The 17,276-nt window shown below is 43.4% G+C and overlaps 1 protein-coding gene across 5 annotated transcripts in view; it reads left to right on the top strand.

The window, feature by feature from the left end:
* CSNK1A1 (casein kinase 1 alpha 1) overlaps nucleotides 1-14,569 on the top strand; it is a 32,560-nt gene extending 17,991 nt beyond the window's left edge. For 2 of the 5 annotated variants that reach the window (XM_032124559.1, XM_032124562.1), the window contains 6 exons: nucleotides 1,250-1,389; nucleotides 4,478-4,556; nucleotides 5,545-5,619; nucleotides 6,982-7,088; nucleotides 7,934-8,082; nucleotides 13,031-14,569. In XM_032124559.1, the coding sequence (XP_031980450.1) occupies nucleotides 1,250-1,389; nucleotides 4,478-4,556; nucleotides 5,545-5,619; nucleotides 6,982-7,088; nucleotides 7,934-8,082; nucleotides 13,031-13,038 (558 nt within the window). In that variant the 3' untranslated portion in view covers nucleotides 13,039-14,569. Of the gene's footprint in view, nucleotides 1-1,249; nucleotides 1,390-4,477; nucleotides 4,557-5,544; nucleotides 5,620-6,981; nucleotides 7,089-7,933; nucleotides 8,088-13,030 lie in introns of those variants that run through there. The other 3 variants (XM_032124561.1, XM_032124563.1, XM_032124560.1) reach the window with 2 other exon arrangements.
* The last annotated feature ends 2,707 nt before the right edge of the window (nucleotides 14,570-17,276 follow it).

A 17,276-nucleotide genomic window follows, 5' to 3' on the forward strand; every position in this document is an offset into this window, starting at 1 on the left:
TCAACCCCAGGTTTTCTGCTCTGACACCAAGAGGTTTCTAGCTTTGCTTTTTCCTGTCTAGGCTACTGCAGTTGATAAATCTTCTTGCACCAGAACTCTAAACCATAGCTACTGTGCACTTCAGAAACTTTCAGTATCTTGGATACTTCACGTTGAGTTGAACTTCCTCATTCACAGCACTTTCAGTGTGCCAGTGACCCCTCCTTTCAGCCTTGGATGTATTTCAGTCTCCAGTTTGCTTTTAAAGATGTATCTTCAGTTCTGGAATCAGCTTTAAGGTGATACTAAGTTGGTTTTTAGTGAGACTTGATCAAACTTTCAATATCTTCTTTCCATCACGTTCTTCCCCCACCCAAGTTACCTTTGCAGCACTGATCAGTCTGTAGAGATTGCAGTCCTTGATCCTGTAGCATTAATCCAGTGTTGGAATCAGGATTTGTAGCTTGAAGTCTGAATGCTAGAATTTGAAAGGTTCCTTATGTACTTCTTTCTGCCTCGGCTTTTTTTGCCTAGTCCTGAAATCTTGTCCAAGAAGGTACAGCCTGGATTACCCTTTGTAGGTGGGCTGGCTGGCAGCACAGTGATTACCACACACTAATTACCACACACTCAGGTTGCTAAATACCAAATCATTGGGCAAGCTTGGTTATTAGAAACCCAGATTGGATCCCGTTCCTTGGCTTCAGCTTCCTGGCTGTGTTAAAACCAGCGAGTTTGTCCTGCTGCTGTGACAGTGTTCTGGGAGCCTTAAAATGAGCCAGGAGCAAGCTGTCTTGTTTACTGGGGAAGGTTTTGGCCTTGTGCTCTGCAGAATGGCCACTGTTCTTTTAGACAGGAGGTTGCAGGATGTGCCTCGTGTGTATTAAGCTGCCATTAACTCCGTGTGTGTGACCTGCTCCGGTGCCAGTGGGGTTTGGGATGTGCTTTCACACATCTTCCTCCCTCAACTGTGCACTACAGTCATCAGTCTACAATAGTGATAGAAAATAGCATAGAACTAAGCTACAGATGCTGAGTAGCACCATCTAATCTTATTCCAGGGGATTGAGGAAAGGCTTGAACTAATTCACCATTAAGTTTTTAACTGACTAGTTAAAGCTGGTTGCGCCTCCGCACTGTTACTTTGCTTCTTTTAACTGTAGGCTGTTACATTGTCTGGGTGTCTTAAAACATAGCTAATGCCTAGTGAAAGAAGTTGGGAATTTTGGGAATTGTATAGGAATCTAACCTATTTTCATTTTTCTTGAAGTTATTCCTTATTGACTTTGGTTTGGCCAAAAAGTACCGGGACAACAGGACAAGGCAACACATACCATACAGAGAAGACAAAAATCTCACTGGCACAGCTCGGTATGCCAGCATCAATGCACATCTTGGCATTGAGCAGAGGTGAGTGCAACATTCTGGAAGGTGCAGCGTGATCTTTGTAAACTTCTGAAGAGTCTGAACTCATTTTACATGAAAAGTGTATCCATCCCTTTGCAAGTATTCTTCCTTTGGGCTGCCTGTGCAAGGATAGGGGGAAAAATCCAAGCACCTAATTTGCTTCTCGAAGAGACTGTGTGTCTTGCAGACATCAGGTGGATGTTCTGCATATTATTTTGGCTTTTTAAAGGCTAAGCCGTACTTTGATGTGGGTCTGTCAGAGGCCCTTCACACATAAAATGGTGCACTTTGCTGATGTGTTGGTACCTGTTGGCATCACTGCTGACTGGCTTGAGAGGCCTTTCTGTAAGCAGTTCTAAAGCTGGTGTCTGTCCTGTTTTCTCACTCTCTTCAAGTTAGTAAACTATTATTTCTCCTTTTGCCTGCAAGCAAGACTTAAAATATCATCACTCACACTGTATTTTAGTTTCTGGTGTAGTCATGTCTGTAGGTATGTACACACGTGTGGATATATGTATACATTTGAGCTTTGCTTAATCAACAAACACATTTTTATCATCTGGATCAAAGGCATTTTGTTCCTACGGAATCCTAGCATTGGTCCAGTGGAGAGAGCACTTGAGGTTGTTTGGAAGTGTTAGGTACTCTTGGGATGTCAAGGAATGCCTCTCTTCTCTTCCTTACACCTGTGCCTAAATATTGTAATGGATAACTGCAAGAGTGTGGCTTCACCTCTCTTGGATAGTTAAAGCTTCCAGGAATGTCTGTGGCTCTGACCTTTGAATCAAGATGAGAATGACAGAATTTCTAGTGGTCAGCTTCAACAGAACATGTAACCCCCAAATGGTGCTTTAAAATGCTCCATGTTGCCTTTTTTACTTTAATTTCCTTAAGGTTCTTTAAGGGTATTTTATTGCCTGTCAGAGTCGTTATTTAAGTCAGCTTGGCACGTGGCTCAGGGAGGTAAATGACAGGTGTCACTTCTGAAATAAGTGCATTTCATAGATTCCAAGCAGTTCTGTTTCACCTGAGAGTGAAGGAGGGATCTGCAAAGGATGTTGCTTTTGAATTTAGGTGGACACCATAAATTGAATTTAGTTGGATTTTATGCCATATCTGCTGGTAATGGGAATTCTGATATAATTAGAAATGTAGGTTGGTGCTTGCTAAGAGCTGCTAAACTGTCTAGGTCAGGCCAGCAGTGAGGCAAAGAAGTAATGCACTCCTGTAACCAAGAGAAACCAGTTCTGGAGCTTATGGCAGAATATTTCAACCTCTAGTCCTGTTAACTGTTACAGAACATGTTTTCCTGTAGGTAATGACAGCTGTGCTCAAGGAGCTGTTTGCAATGTTATTTGTTTTAATAATGAAGAGGATTGTCCTGTTTTCCAAATCCTGAAAACTACTTTTATCAACATATTCTCAAACGTAATGTACCTGTTACAGATTTACAGAACTAAATGTTTCCTACTACAAGATCAGGACATTAAACATTAAAACAATGAGCTGGATGGGGGATGCAAACTCTTAATCCCTTTATTGCTTCTGAATTTATCATTGTCTTCTCAGAAAACATAATTTGGCCCTATACAGGTTCACTGAATGCGGTTGGTGATTAAAATCTGCCGTTCTAATAGAATTAGCAAGTTTTGCAGGCTGGAATTTGTGAGCTCAGTATCATTTTTCATCCCTTTGTCTGTGGTTTCGTGTTGCAGCTGAGATGATCTCAGAGGTAGTGCTGCTGAGGGGAGGGAGGGAGCCAATCCTCTCTTCCCTGGGCACGGCAGTGCTTTTCTGGCCTTGTGCTAAAAGCTTTAGGGAGCCAAGCTGATTTTCTCCTGGGACAGCTTTTTGTTTGTTCCCCAAAGGGAAACAAAGAAAGAGAGCTGGCCCCTGAGCTGAGGGGGTGCCAGGCTGTTCTGGTTATGTTGGCTTGGCTATAGCACAAAAATCACCAACTTCTTTCTTCTCGTACCAAGATCTGCAGATAGATCAGGTTACAGCCTGTTCCCACTTCTAGGGAGCTGTTTTACCCTCACCTTTGTGTGTGATCCTGTTTGCAATACCACTTTCAGCCTTTTGATCCCTTGTTGGGGTAGTAGGTGTAGGCTCTGTCCTGCCAGCCTTTAAATCCTTTTCTGGGTGGCAGAGCAGCAGCAAAACCCACCATGTTTTCCCCATAAGGGAGCAGGGAGGAGAAAAAGAAATTCTTTTTCTGCCTCGTATTAAATAGATGTCAGCTGCACAGGGGCAGTCAGAGGAAAAAAATCTGATTTTACCACAGCTGGGAAGAGGCAACTTTGCCAAGAGGAAAAAAAATCCTGGAGTGTGTTTCCCACTGCAGTGAACTGTGCTGGTCTTGGTAGTCAGGAAAGCTGTGAGCAAAGTACAGTGGTGTTCATGTGGCCAGAGTGGGGATGTGGAACATGTGCAGGGCAGAAAACATTTGAAGCCTTTTGCGTGAGAGTTTCTGTGCAAGTTCTTGGTGAAGTCCGTGGCTGGATCACTTTGGAGTTCTCCAGCTGCCTTGGAACAGACTTGTGGGAAGAAGGCAGCAGCACCTCTCAGACTGATGAATGCACTTTTATAAATATTGCTGTCTTTTAAAATCAGAGACAGCTCAGGGGTTTTTGCCAGAAGGGGAAGGAAGAAAGGAGCAATGGCCTTTAGGGGCCAGATGGTCAGGATTGATCCCAGACTGAGCCAAGGTTCAGGGAAAAATTTTACTTACATGATGTTAACAGCCTTATTGACCTCATTAACCTCGTTCTCTCTTACAATGCATTCCGTGGTTCCTACAGGAAAATCTTTAGTTTCTACACAAGATACTTAGGAAGGCAGGAAAGACATTTTGTGTTTCTTTTTCTTTTTTTCATTTTCCAAAGTTTTGTTTCCCAAATCAAACTGCAGATGGAAACTTAGAACACACAATACCTACAGAGTATATTTGCTTAAAAAATGAATAGGACCTCTTCCTATCTTAGGGTTTATTCCTTAATTATATTTTTAATTTAAATTTTTGAATGCTTGCACTATGGAGTAAAGTAAGGAATGCCAGAATTTGTAATTCCTTGTGTTTTTCTTCCTGCAGTCGTCGGGATGACATGGAGTCTCTAGGCTATGTATTGATGTACTTTAACAGAACCAGTCTGCCTTGGCAAGGATTAAAGGTAGGTTATGGTGCTTTTTTTCCCCCTCCCCCACCCTTTTAATGGTTTTTTTCATGTTTGGTTATCATGCTTCTGCCTGCTAGGTGGGTTTATATAATGTTTAGCCTCAGTCGTACAAAGCAGCTTTTCGCAAAGCTTGATATTTATAGACTGTGGATTCTGCCTCTTACGCAGCAGGCAAAATGTGCATTGTTGGACCGTCTTAAAATTTATGCTAAACAATAGCTGACATCATCTTTGCCAGTTATTGTCCTGTTGCAGGCTGAGGCCCCTTTGGGAAATAGAAAATAACATTGTTAGTGGCTTTTTGAATTGCTAGAGAGAGCATGGAAATAATCTCTTGCCTGGCAAGTTCAGCCTCAGTGGTATCTTCAGTCTAGGTTATGGCACAACTGAATAATTATTAACTGCAACAGGCTTGTTCAGGATTTCCATGTATGGGAGCCAGCTACAAACGTGGCAGACATTTCTTATTTCGCTTATATAGACTCCAGTGATTGATTTTCATGTTTTAATTGTTTTTCTTCCTCGGTGTGAGAGTTGTGTAATTCCACTGGTGTTGCAGCTGCACAGTTGCTAAAAAGGCAGCAGCTTGTGGGACACTGGAACTCTTCAGCTGCAAATGAATGCAAAGGGTGCTGAACCACCAGGCAGCCCTGAATGAGGCACTGAGTGGGAATTAATACAACTTTGGCAAATGTAGCTGCAAGTCTGGTGTGGTTAATGGACAAAAGCAGCAGCTAGAACTACATGAGTTGTGCCATGTGATGGAAGCATTAGACTGCGACAAATGGTATTAAACTGTGTCCAAATCTTAATACCAGATTGACCTTCATTCTCTTTGCAATAAGTGTGTGGGACTTGGAGATTTCACGTAAAATACTTACGGTTGACCAAAGGATTTTTGTCATTTTTTTTTCTTTGCTGCTGTCCTTGTTAATCCAGTGTTGCACAATATCTCTTATATTGTGACCTACATGTTCCACAGGCTGCAACAAAGAAGCAAAAGTATGAAAAGATTAGTGAAAAGAAAATGTCCACTCCTGTTGAGGTTTTGTGTAAGGTAAGAGTTTCCAAATGATGTCATACTGTGAAATGGAAATTCTTGTCTTGTTTGTTTTATTTGTTGGTTTGTTTTTGTTTGGTTTTTTTTTAAACCAGAGCCAATATATTAAATAGCCTCACATGGCAGTTGCTGCTGAATAATACTGCTTTGGCAGGCACTGAGTGCCTTGTGTTTGGCCACCCAGCAAGACTGGGAATGTGTGTAACAGGACAGCATTTGCTGCTGTTCCTTGGCAAAGGTCATGCCACCACCATTCAGGTCTTGCTGACTGTTGGCTGTGCAAGCTCAGAGCCCTCTTAGGTGAGGCTTGTTCAGTTCTTCAACTTTTACAGTGCAAGTTTTACATCAGAAGTAAATAATTAACCAAGGTGGAGCTGTCTGGCTTGCCCACATCCACCTTCTGCCTCTTCCAGAGGGTTCATATTGTCTGCCCTAACTCAAGTCCTGGCTGTAGTGGAGTTGGATGCAAATGATCTTTGTTTTTCCAAAGTTTTCCTTAGGGTTTTCAGGATTTTCTTGCACTGTGGCAGCCACGTGCTTCTTAACTAAGATCCTGGAGAACACAGGGGGGTTTTTGCACCTCAGACAGCAGCACCAAGGATTGCTCTCTCTAGTCCTGCACATCTCTGTCACCTGAGTCCTACAGCATCTCCCAAACTGTTGAACTGTTCAGAGAATCAGGGAATGGTTTGGGTTGGAAGGGACCTTAAAAATCACCCAGTTCCAACCCCCTGCTGTGGACAAGGACACCTTCCCCTAGTCCAGGTTGCTCAGAGCTCCATCCAATGTGGCCTTGAACACTTGCAGGGATGTTCCACCCTGTGATTTTTTTACAGCACTGCTCTGTGTGCTGTTACCTATTACAGGTAGGCCTTAATACGGCATTAAATGTTTAAAAACGTAAAGCAGCAAATCTTTGAAGGAGGTTTTCTTATTTTTCACACTTAATACTGTTAACTGACCTTGTGTCTACTATGTTCAAGTAGATTATCAAGGAAACGAGAATGGATCTCTTAATAGACAATTAACCACTTATTTTAGAGACGTAGTGAATAAGAAGAAGGTTTAATTAAGATGAAAAAAGTACTTCATAAGTAAGTTATATGTTGAAGGTTCTGGTAGCAGAGAGCTTCCGACTGCAAACCATACACGAGGTAGCAACTCTGGGGAAGGAATGTGTACCTGATTAAATCCACATGCTGAAATACAGAATAAATTAACAACTAGGGGCAAAGTGGAATTAATTTACAAATCTTCAAGCAGTTTGTCTCTGCTGTTACAGACAGGTGTACATGTTTTTGCCTTTATTAGAAGGTTTTTGCTGCAAGCCATGGCTTGATTAACACTGTTGATTTACAGGGGTTCCCTGCAGAATTTGCCATGTATCTGAACTACTGTCGTGGCCTGCGCTTTGAAGAGGCACCAGATTACATGTATCTGAGGCAATTATTCCGTATTCTTTTCAGGTCAGTCTCCAAGTGGAAAAGTACAGAAACTTCTCAGGGATCCAGTTGGGAACTGCTCTGTGGGACTGGCACTGCGGAGAGCAGCTCCTATGTGTGTGGTGTAGGGAGTTCTTCTGGGACTTCCTTTCATTTCAGAGCTTCAAAAGCTGTTAAAGGACCTGAAAATTATTGTTCAATGTTAAACATAAAGGGAAAAGATTCTCTTGTTTTTGCACTGTGTGGTGTGACCACAGGGTTGAGCCCATGCTTCAGGTTCTGTTGCAAGTACCTTAAGAAATTGACCCCTTGGTAGAAGTCTTTGAAGCTTTTTATGTTTGGGAATTGGTGATGGGCCCAGCAGTGGTTCCCAGGAGAGAAATTTCAGTGGAGGAGAATAGTGCTGCTTCATTGAGCTTGTTAGAGCAACTGGAACATAAATTCCACCTTGTGCAGTGAACAGCACCTGTCAAAAGAAGGGCTGGTTCTGATCTCTCAAGTCTCCCCCCAGGTTTCTGGAATCCAAAGAATTCCTATTCAATGATGTACAATACTGCAGTCTCTCCTTGAAATTATATCTGTGTTAAAAAAAAAGCTCAGAAGCTCAGTGCAGACAGTGGGCGAGCTGGGCTGGGAGGAAGTGCTGCTTCCACAAGTGCAGACCTTTGTGTAAGCAGTGAGTAAATGCTGCTGGCTGGTATTTGGGCTTGCTGCAAGAATCCCTTGCAGTTAGTAATACTTAGCATTTCTATACCATTCATAATCTCTAAAGCAGCTTACAGAAGGAGCTATCCCCTGGTTCTGGGATTTCAGACAGGGCTTGGTGTCAGCTCTGATGTGTTACAGCAGAATATTTCCCTCTTTTGCAGGACCTTGAACCACCAGTATGACTACACATTTGACTGGACAATGTTAAAGCAGAAAGCAGCACAACAGGCAGCCTCTTCCAGTGGGCAGGGGCAGCAGGCCCAAACCCCCACAGGCAAGCAAACTGACAAATCCAAGAGTAACATGAAAGGTTAGTAGCCAAGAACCAAGTGACGTTACAGGAAAAACAAAAATTCCACGAATTTGGACAACGGCGGCAATTCCAAGTGTTAGATCAAGGAGGTGGTTTAAAAACTACATTTGGCTCTTAAATTCAAAAGCAAAACCAAAAGACGTCCTTGGAGAATTTGACTACTAACTTTATTCCAAAATGTCCTTGTTATTCATATCATTTCTTCTGGGGATGTTGGGTCATTTTTAACCACTGCATCTTTTGCTCCCGCATTAACCACTTTCCAAAAACAAGAAACTGACTTGGTGTTGGGAATGTGACATTTTTATTCATTTTGATTTATATATATACATATATATGTCCTTATATATGTATAAATATATAATGCAATCCAAAATCCTAGACCTAACACTTCTTAAGGGATAATTCTCATTGACTAGGCAAGGATCTAGAGACTTTGGGTTCTGCTCTGTGGCAGCTGGTACAGTGCCGTGGGTTTGCTTCTGTTCTGTTCTGTGTGCCTCAAACACTGGGAAGAGAAAATTGTGAATGCTCTGGCTTCCTCCAGTGGGTTTACATTGAGACATTTGGTCCACAGTTCAAGGAAGGGACCAGTGAGCTCAAAATGCCTTGCCTAAATCGAGCAGTAACCCCAAACTGCTGTGGATTGCCAACTCACAATTTTCTGAAGTATCTGGGTGCTCAGGGGTGGGGCTTCAGGTTTCCTGATGATTTTTTTGATGTTTCTAGGTTATGGTTTCAAAGGGAAATGTTGTGACATGTTCAAATGTAATTGTGTAATAACTGAAAACTGAGTTCTGAAAAGACATATATTTTTTTTTTTTTCACATGGTCCAGAAGCTTTTAAAATACTTTTTTTTTTTTTTGTGATGTAAATGTCCTGGTTTGAGTCTGGTAAGTCCCTAGGATGAAACTGCCCCATCTGTGCATTTGAGAGCCAGTCTTGCCATGAAACCAATTCCTCAAGCTGAGCTGTGGATAAAATTGAAACTAATGAGATTGTGTGACTGAGAATAGAGAAGCAAGGTTTAAATTCTGTACTGAGGCACTGCTGCTCTTCAGTACCTCTTGTCTATCATTTTTATATGTATAAAATTGTATACTTGGCTAACATGACAATCCTGGAAATCGAAGAAATGCAGAAGTGTTTCCAATAAACTTGTCAGACATTGTTCTTCACATATTGTGGCAGCATTCAAACCTTACCAGGTGTCTTTAGTCAGAATTGCTATCAAAAAACACATTTCATCCAGAACAAATGAAGTAGTAAAATACCTGCTGCTTTTCCCAAGATTGAAGTGGTTCTTGAAAAAAAAAGTAAATTTCACAAATGCCATTCAGTGTCAGATTTTTGGCATAAAGAGTGCAGCTTGTGTGGCTGGATCTGACAGAGGCTGGAAACCAGTTCCTTCAGCTGTAACCCCAGTAGCAGACTGGGTGATTAAGCACCTGGGCTTGGATTGCTTCCTGAAATAGAGAGGAAACTCTGATTGAAGTTCAGAACCCAGCCCAATTTGGAGTGTGGAGAGGTTGGCTGTTGGAGCAGGAGAAGATAATTTGAGCAAAAATGCACATTCCTCACAACAGCTCATGCTCAAAGCGAAGGGCTTGCAGGAGGTGATGATCTGTAAGTGGAACCTGCCCTGAAAATCAGGTTGTGAGCTGGTGAAGCAGTTTTGCTGAAGTGTTCTGAGGTTTAATGTGCTGCTGTCCTGGCTCAGACAGTCTCTGACCAAGTGCTGTGTGTAAAGAAAGAAAAGGTCGTTTAAATGATTATCTGCCTGCACCTTGAGGTGATGCTTCAGTGCCAGAGAGCAGAGCTGAGCTCACTGACAGGCACGAGAAGCGGGGAAGCTTTGCCAGGGAGCCTTGGACCATTTCTGTTCACTGATGGACATCCCTGCTGATCACCTGTCCTTTGGTAGAGACCCACTGCTATAGCTGAGCTGAAATTCCTGACTGTTTAGCACAATTTCATGGGGGTTTTTTGAGGAATGACTCCTCTTCCCTCCCCATCACCAAGAAAGGCTTGTGTCCTTTGGATCCATCAAGCATTAAAGCATCAGAAGACTTCAGAGGATTCATCTCTTCATCAAAGTAAACATTTCCAGATTCCTAAAATCCTACATGTCTTTTTGTGGGGAATTTTGCCTAGTAATGAAGACTTTTTTGAACCCAGCTAAGCTGAAGGAGGAGACTGGATGGCCTGGATGCTCTGTCACATTGGAGAGGATGAAATACCTGGGGTTTTTTTCTGGACTTCAGTTAAATTCTTCTGTAGTTGCTGTAGCAAAGCCTATGTGGAAGTGGCTTAAAAGGCTTCAGGGTATCAATGTTACCCCTCTGGTAACCATATCCATTCAACAAGAGTCTGCAAATTGCAATGTACAGGTGCAGTTGTTCATAAAGTCCTGCTGAAGATGTGCATCTGGGCAGGGTGGTCCCGAGAAGTACAGACTCCGATTGTTTATCCAGTGTGCTCATTTACAGATATTCCTGACTTCCTTAACACAGATCCATGTTAAATCCTAACACTGAATCCTAGGGTTTATCCAGGCTAAATATTCTGCTTGGTTCCAGAATAACCTGTTCTGTGTCCATGGCCTTTTTTCTCTTCAATTTTTTTCCCCTGCCCCTCTCTGGAACTCTGTGCAGTGTCTTTTGTAACAGCCAGCTCAGCTGGTTTGGAACTTGGGAGAGGTGAACTGTTCCAACAGACAGAGCTCTGCTGACTCTGGGAAGTTGGGCTCGCTCTCTTTTGCCAGAGCAGCAGTTGTTCAGGTGTGATTTGTAACTGTGCTTACACTCAGATTCCCTCAGTCATAAAAGTGACTGAAGCAGTCAATCTGCAGGATAAAGTCTACCAGCTCAGTTTGGGAGAGGTGTTTTTAATTCCTGGCAGTGGAGATTCTGCGAGGCTGTCAGCAGGTCCATTAATACTTGCTGGATGCCTGTGGTGGTGGCAGGATTGCTCAGAACAGACTGAGACTTCTCTGCTTGAGAATTAGAATTATTGACAACTGAATACTTCTCACTGCTTGTCTGGAGAAATGGAGAATACACAAAGTTTGAGCGTTTCCAGTTGAGGAGGTTTTTAGGGAGTGACACTACAGTTGCTGCTCCCCTGTCAATCAGATCTGCAGCCATGGTTATAATAAAGCAATTTGAGGGTCCCTCACATAGCAGAGAGGTTTTCAGAGGTTTGGGTGACACCTCAGAGGGACAAGGAGTGATGGTTTGGCCCTGTATGGAGTGAAGATCTGGGGAAGAGTGAACTCTGCAGCACGTTCCTCATACCAGCAGTGCTCTGTGTGCTCTGAGTATCTCCATCTCATTTGACAGCTGTGGTTGGGCTGTGTCTCAACAGGACTTCCAAGGGACATTTTGAGTTGAATCCAGTTCCCTGTTCTCTCTGTAGCCGTAGCTGGACATTCTCCTGCCCATTTTACCTTGGGTTTGAGGAGTTCTCATAGCAGCAGATCATTTGTTAGGATGTCCTTTGCCCTCAGGTTCAGGCTCCCATTTCTTGTGAAATATTCAGACTTCTGAAGCAATGAGTTGATCTATTTCTTTCCACACTCTCCTTTGTTGACTCTGTTTGGCTGCTTTGATGGAGAAAGTGGTTCAAATGATGAATCAGTGTTCTCTGCTGAACACACTAAATGGAAAAACAGCATAACTTTGTGTTGTGTGCATCAAGTAAGGATTAGGGAACTCAGGAATCACAGGGCTTTCTGTGGGAATTTGCACTCCAGTGCTATGGCTGTCTTGATTCTGGTGCAGGATTTCTTTAATATGACCAGTGCTGGATAAAGAGAATTGTCCTTCAGTGCTTTAAGACTGGGTTTGAACCAAGTTATTGAACCTCTTTGAAATTACCTGGAGCTAGTTCTGGAAGAGTTAAAGCCATTTTCTGGGTGCTCTCCAGATACATTTTGGACAGAATGTCAGACCAGTAAGACTTGTTTGCACTTGCTTCTCTCTGGATGACAGCACAAGCTATAGCTGAGGTCAGCTCTGTCTGTATTTCACTGAGAAGAGATTTCTGTTGCAAAAACTCGGGGCTGTTGCTCTGCTGAATCCACCCATGGCCAGAACCATCCTGGCTGGAGGGCATCCTGAGCGGAAACTCGCTTGGCAAAGCCATCTTTGCTCGAGGCTCCTGTTAGCTCTGTACAGCACAGCCCTGCCACCTGAGTCACCAGACAGGAGCAGGAGGGAGGGCTGGCTTAGCTGCAGTAACTGGTTCTTGGAGATTTGTGTATATTCCTGTCCTCTGCCTATCCCTCAATGTCATTTGGAATACTGAACATTAAAAGAACTGCTGTGTGTGCACCACCTCCCCTGTCATGTGAGTCAGCACTGTCCTTGCAAAGACAGAGGTGTGCTGCTTCCCAGGTCACCGTCACAGCTTCTGCCGTGTGTTGTGGCTGCCCAGAGCGTGCTGCTGTGGGTTTGTAGTGCCAGCAGTTACTGTAAGGTGAGTTCTTCCCTGCCTTCCCTGTGTCCGTGTGACACTGCTGTACTGCGTCTCTGGAGAGCACCCTGCAGTCAGATGACAGCCTGACATTCAGGGATATAAACATGAGCCACTGCAGACAAGTAGAAAACAATCCTATGAAATTACATCCTGTTTCCTAGTGGCAATAACACAGCTTGTTTTCAGACTGTTGGGCTGAATTCCTGCTGGAGGAATGTGGATCCAGCTGGTGCATTAAGGCTGTTTTCCAGTGCAGCAGTAGGTGTGAGTGAGAGGTGTGTGAGCTCCAGAGTTGTGGCAGATGCTGGTTGCCTTTGGAAATGGACACCAGGAGCTCTGCAATTCCCAGATGGAGCAGCATTTTCCCCTTTGAATGACCATAACTGCTGTTTAATTCTCCTCCTGTGAAGGCTGTTGCTCGTTTCCATCCCGTATCAGTAAGTTGCCCTTGTGTTTATCTTGCAGGTTTCTGAGCATGACGAGGATGGGACAAAGCAGAGCAGATCGGAGCAGGACTTGTCACTCCCCAAATCCTAGAAATTTTAGTTCATACACTTGCCAGTGGCTGTGGGCAACCATTTCCTTGGTGTAAAGAACTTAATATCAGTATAAACTGGCTCTGGGCAGTGTCAGTGATGCTGCACTTGGAGTTGTAGCAGCTGTAATTGTGAATATTACTGAGATAGTGAAACATGGTGTCCAGTTTTCTATTGCATTTTTTTCAAGTGGAAAAGTTAACTAATGGTTGACACACAAGTGGAGAAAATTGTGCATATGCCAATTTTTGTTACCTTTTTACTTTGAACTACACTGCTTATGAGATCTCATTGTTTTGGAAGAATGGCATGAACAGTCTTCGGCAACAGTTGTGATAATTGTAAATGCTCACAATTGTGCACTCTTTTCTGGTTATTCCTCCCTGGGTTTTGAAAGTTGTACACTTAAAACATTCTTAAAGTTGTTGGCTTCTATGTGCAACATACCAAGCCAGCTGACATGGTAGTAACCAAAGATTCCAGTTTTTAAGCATATGAAAGACTCTGCCTGCTTACCTGTGCTAGAAATAACAGCATCTAAAGTGAAGACTTAAGAGAAACTTAGCGACTACTAGATAATCTTTAGGACTCTGCATTAACTCTATAATGTTCTTGGTATAAAAGGAAAAACAGCATATTTGTCACGAAATTTAGTTAACATCTTACAACTGAACCTGTATGTAAGTTGCTTAGATAAATGTAATCACTGTAAACATCTATATGATCTGGGATTTTGTTTTTATTTTGAAGCGGGAGCTTTTTTGTTTACAAGTTCATTAAAAACTAAAAACTGTTTCTGTAAGGAAATGAGATTTTTTTAATTTGCCTTGTTAATTCAGTTTAAGAAATTTACATTACCCTGTTTTTAAACCAAGTTTTAAGGCCATTTGTTAAGCAAAAGAAGTCATATTTCTTTCTAAATCATTTTAGATTTAGTGTTGTAACTCTTCCTCATTTTGTTTTTAAATAAATTTTGTACTTTTTCCTTGAGGGGGAAGGGGCAGTCTTGCATTTTTATAACCTGTTGTTTGAGACCAGCCCTCTATAATAAGATTGGAATTTTTTAAAATGAAATGGCATCTTTTGCAGACCCGGGATTGGCAGCCTCCGAGCATTGCCATGTCCTGCCTCGGCTGGACTGACTTGTGATTGCTGATTTGGAGAAAAAATTGGAATGGTTTGAAAAAAAATTTGGATGGTTTTAAACCAAGGCATTTTCTTTCAAGTTCTTGTGAAGTGGATATGACCAGATTTCCTCTTGTTCTTGGGGGCAGCCTCGCACCATGCAGAGTTCACATTGGTTACTGCCCCAGGCTGTCTTCCTTCTCACTCCTATTCTAGCCCAGCTGAAAGAAAGAAATACTTTTATTGCTGGTAATTCTTTAACAGTGTAATTTATTCCTTTATAGCATGTCAGAATAAATTAAAAAAAGTGTCTGAAAATGCTGCCAGATGCCTATTGTGTAAATGTTGTTTGTATGGTTGCTTTTTACACAGTTTTCATGCATGGAGCAGAGTTCCTGCTCACAGTTCATCTTTTTCTACTGTTGGAAAAGATCTTTCTTTCCTTTTGAAAACCATTTCTTCAGGATCATAAGACACTGTGCACTCCTGGAATGGTGATGTGGATCAAGGCTGCCCTGTACTCTGTCCAAGAAGGATCTGCCCTGAGATGTTAACGTTTAGGTGGAGAACACTGCGTGCTAATAAACACTGGGATAGATAATGGGGGAGGACAGAGAGGCTGCTGGGCTTCAGAGATAGCAGTGCACACTCAGGAACTCCTGAGGCACAGCAGGCTCTGCTACCTGCAAGGTGGAAGAAGAAATGGAGCTCGTGCTCCTGGCCAGGATGGTTTTCCAAACTCCCAAGTATTGCCCCATCCAAATAAGGATGGTTTTCAAGCAATGCCTCCTATAAAAACCAGTCTGTTTGTAAGAACTGGTATCTAGAGCACTGTGAGATGTCCTTATCTGTGATTTCTGCTGTCTAGGCAACGTGTCTGACAACACATGTTGGCAGGAGGGGAAGAAGCATCAATGAAATGCCTTCTTGGCAGCTGTTCTTGGAGAGGCTGCTCGGAATTGTTGTGGCATCGCTTTTCATGCTTTGACATGAGATACTTGCTGAAAAGTTGGAGAAAATCATTTGGTTCCAGGAGAATAAATTATTTTCTCTGTCCATTAAATTTGCTCGTGACTTTGAGGGGGGTTTTAGAAACAAAACTGCTCTTGATGAGCTCTGTAAGGGAGAGTAAACACATTGAGGGTGTCAAAATGCATTGGTTTGTAGTTCTGGGAGCTGCCGGTGCTGTGGAGGAGCCTGGAGCCCAGTCAGCCTTGCAGATGTGGGGGAATAGAACTTATTCTGCACAGGAGTGTGGGCCAAATGTTTTGCATCAACAGCCTGAGCCAGGCGTGCTGGCCAGGGCATGAGATGCCACCTTCCTTAAAGTGACCCCATGGCACCAAACCCCCGTTTGCTGTGTGTTCTCCTTGGTTTGTAACAAAGACTTCAACCTGAAAGATTAAAACCCTGTGGATCCTGACTTCTGCTTGCAGCTCTGCAAACATTTTGTGTTGAGGGGTTCACCTGCAAAGTCAAAAGTCCTGCAAGCAGTCCCAGGCCCTTGACAAGGAATCGTCATTTGGACAAGAGGCTGTAAAGCTCAAGATCTGCAGCCTCGTGCTCCCTGCAAAGTGCCAGAGTTTGGGTAATGACATTAGGCTGTGACAACAGCTCCTTAGTCACCTCACTAAGCTGCATCCAGGGTTTCAAAGAGATTGATTAACCTCCTTACAACGACTCTGCGAGGCTTCCTAAGGCCACCTTTAAAGGATTGCTTAATTGGGAGCACGGAGTGCTCATGTGCAGAGTACCGCTTCATTATTTTTAACCTATTTAAGCCATTCCTTGTTAGAAGCAGTTGAGAGCCCTTTTCTCCCATAAAGACTCTGAAAAGAGGCAGCTCTGGCTCTCACTTGTTACCAGCGTCACTCCTTGGCTGCTCCTCTGTGTGGTGTTGGTAACAAGTGACAAACACAACCCCTGGCTGTGCTAAAAACACTTGATGTGTCTCTGGTAGGTCTGGAGCCTGTCCAGCATGTGCAACACACTTTTTTTTTTGCTGATTTCTATGTAATTCTGTCTCTCCAGGGGTTATTTTCCAAGCTCAAGTGTTGCCTCGCTGTTGCAGTGTTGTGCTTGTTCTCTCTCAGCTTTTTCAGGTGTTTTTTGTTGGGAACTTGTCCCTGCTTTGTGCTGGGGTTTTCCTGAGCTGAGGTGCTTCAGTGCTCTGACCAGGAGCTTGGGCTGGCTGCCTCCCTGCGCTCCCTCCCATGTGGAATTTTTCTGCCATCCCAAGTTGGCTTTTTGCACGAGGCTTTAATTTCTCTTGACAGCGTTCTCCAATTTAGAAGATTTGCTGCTTAGCCAGCTCCATCAGCCCCATCTGCTCCTGCCTTAATTGCAGTGAAATCATCATGATTTCATATCAGCTTGATGTCATAACACACGTCGGTGAGCACGGCAGGCTCCAGACAAAAAGGAAAAGCGGGCTGGGAGGAAGAGCTGTCTGCTCCGAGCCCTGATGCCTCTGGAAAGATGACACAGAGGAAGTGCCCACCCTCCTAATAGGGCCTGAGTGGAAGGACTGCGTCCGTGGCTGTTCTAATGTGGAAATGGCTCTTTAATGTGATCCTCGTTAGCTTGGGCTCAGCAGGAACGGGGGAGGGTGGGACCAGGGCTGTCTGTGAGGAGCTGAGATCGACTCGTGCTGGGACACAGCTGCATTAATGAACCCTTCCAAACGCACCCTCTCTTGAAATGCACCACAGTGGCCTCAGCTGCTTTGCAAAGCTCAGTACTGAAGGTGTCAAATCCACTACACTGAGATGTCTAACGTGACTTTTTACATTATGTGAGATGTTCTTCGATGTGACTGGATAGTGCTGGATTTTGGTAGCTGGAAATCGGGAGGAGCCAAGGAATATTCTCACACCAGACTGGAGTGATTTGGTTTCCAGATATTTGTGTTCATGAATTACTGAAGGTTGATGTAGCTCCTTTCTCAGAGAAGAGCTTGGTGTGTTGGTATCAGGGACTGCTCCTGGAAGTACCTGAGCATGCTCAGCCCTCACTGTTCTCCCTTCCTTCCCCTTTTGTTCCTGTTGATA

This window comes from Corvus moneduloides, chromosome 15, assembly GCF_009650955.1.
Source record: "Corvus moneduloides isolate bCorMon1 chromosome 15, bCorMon1.pri, whole genome shotgun sequence".
Classification (NCBI taxonomy): Eukaryota; Metazoa; Chordata; class Aves; order Passeriformes; family Corvidae; genus Corvus; species Corvus moneduloides.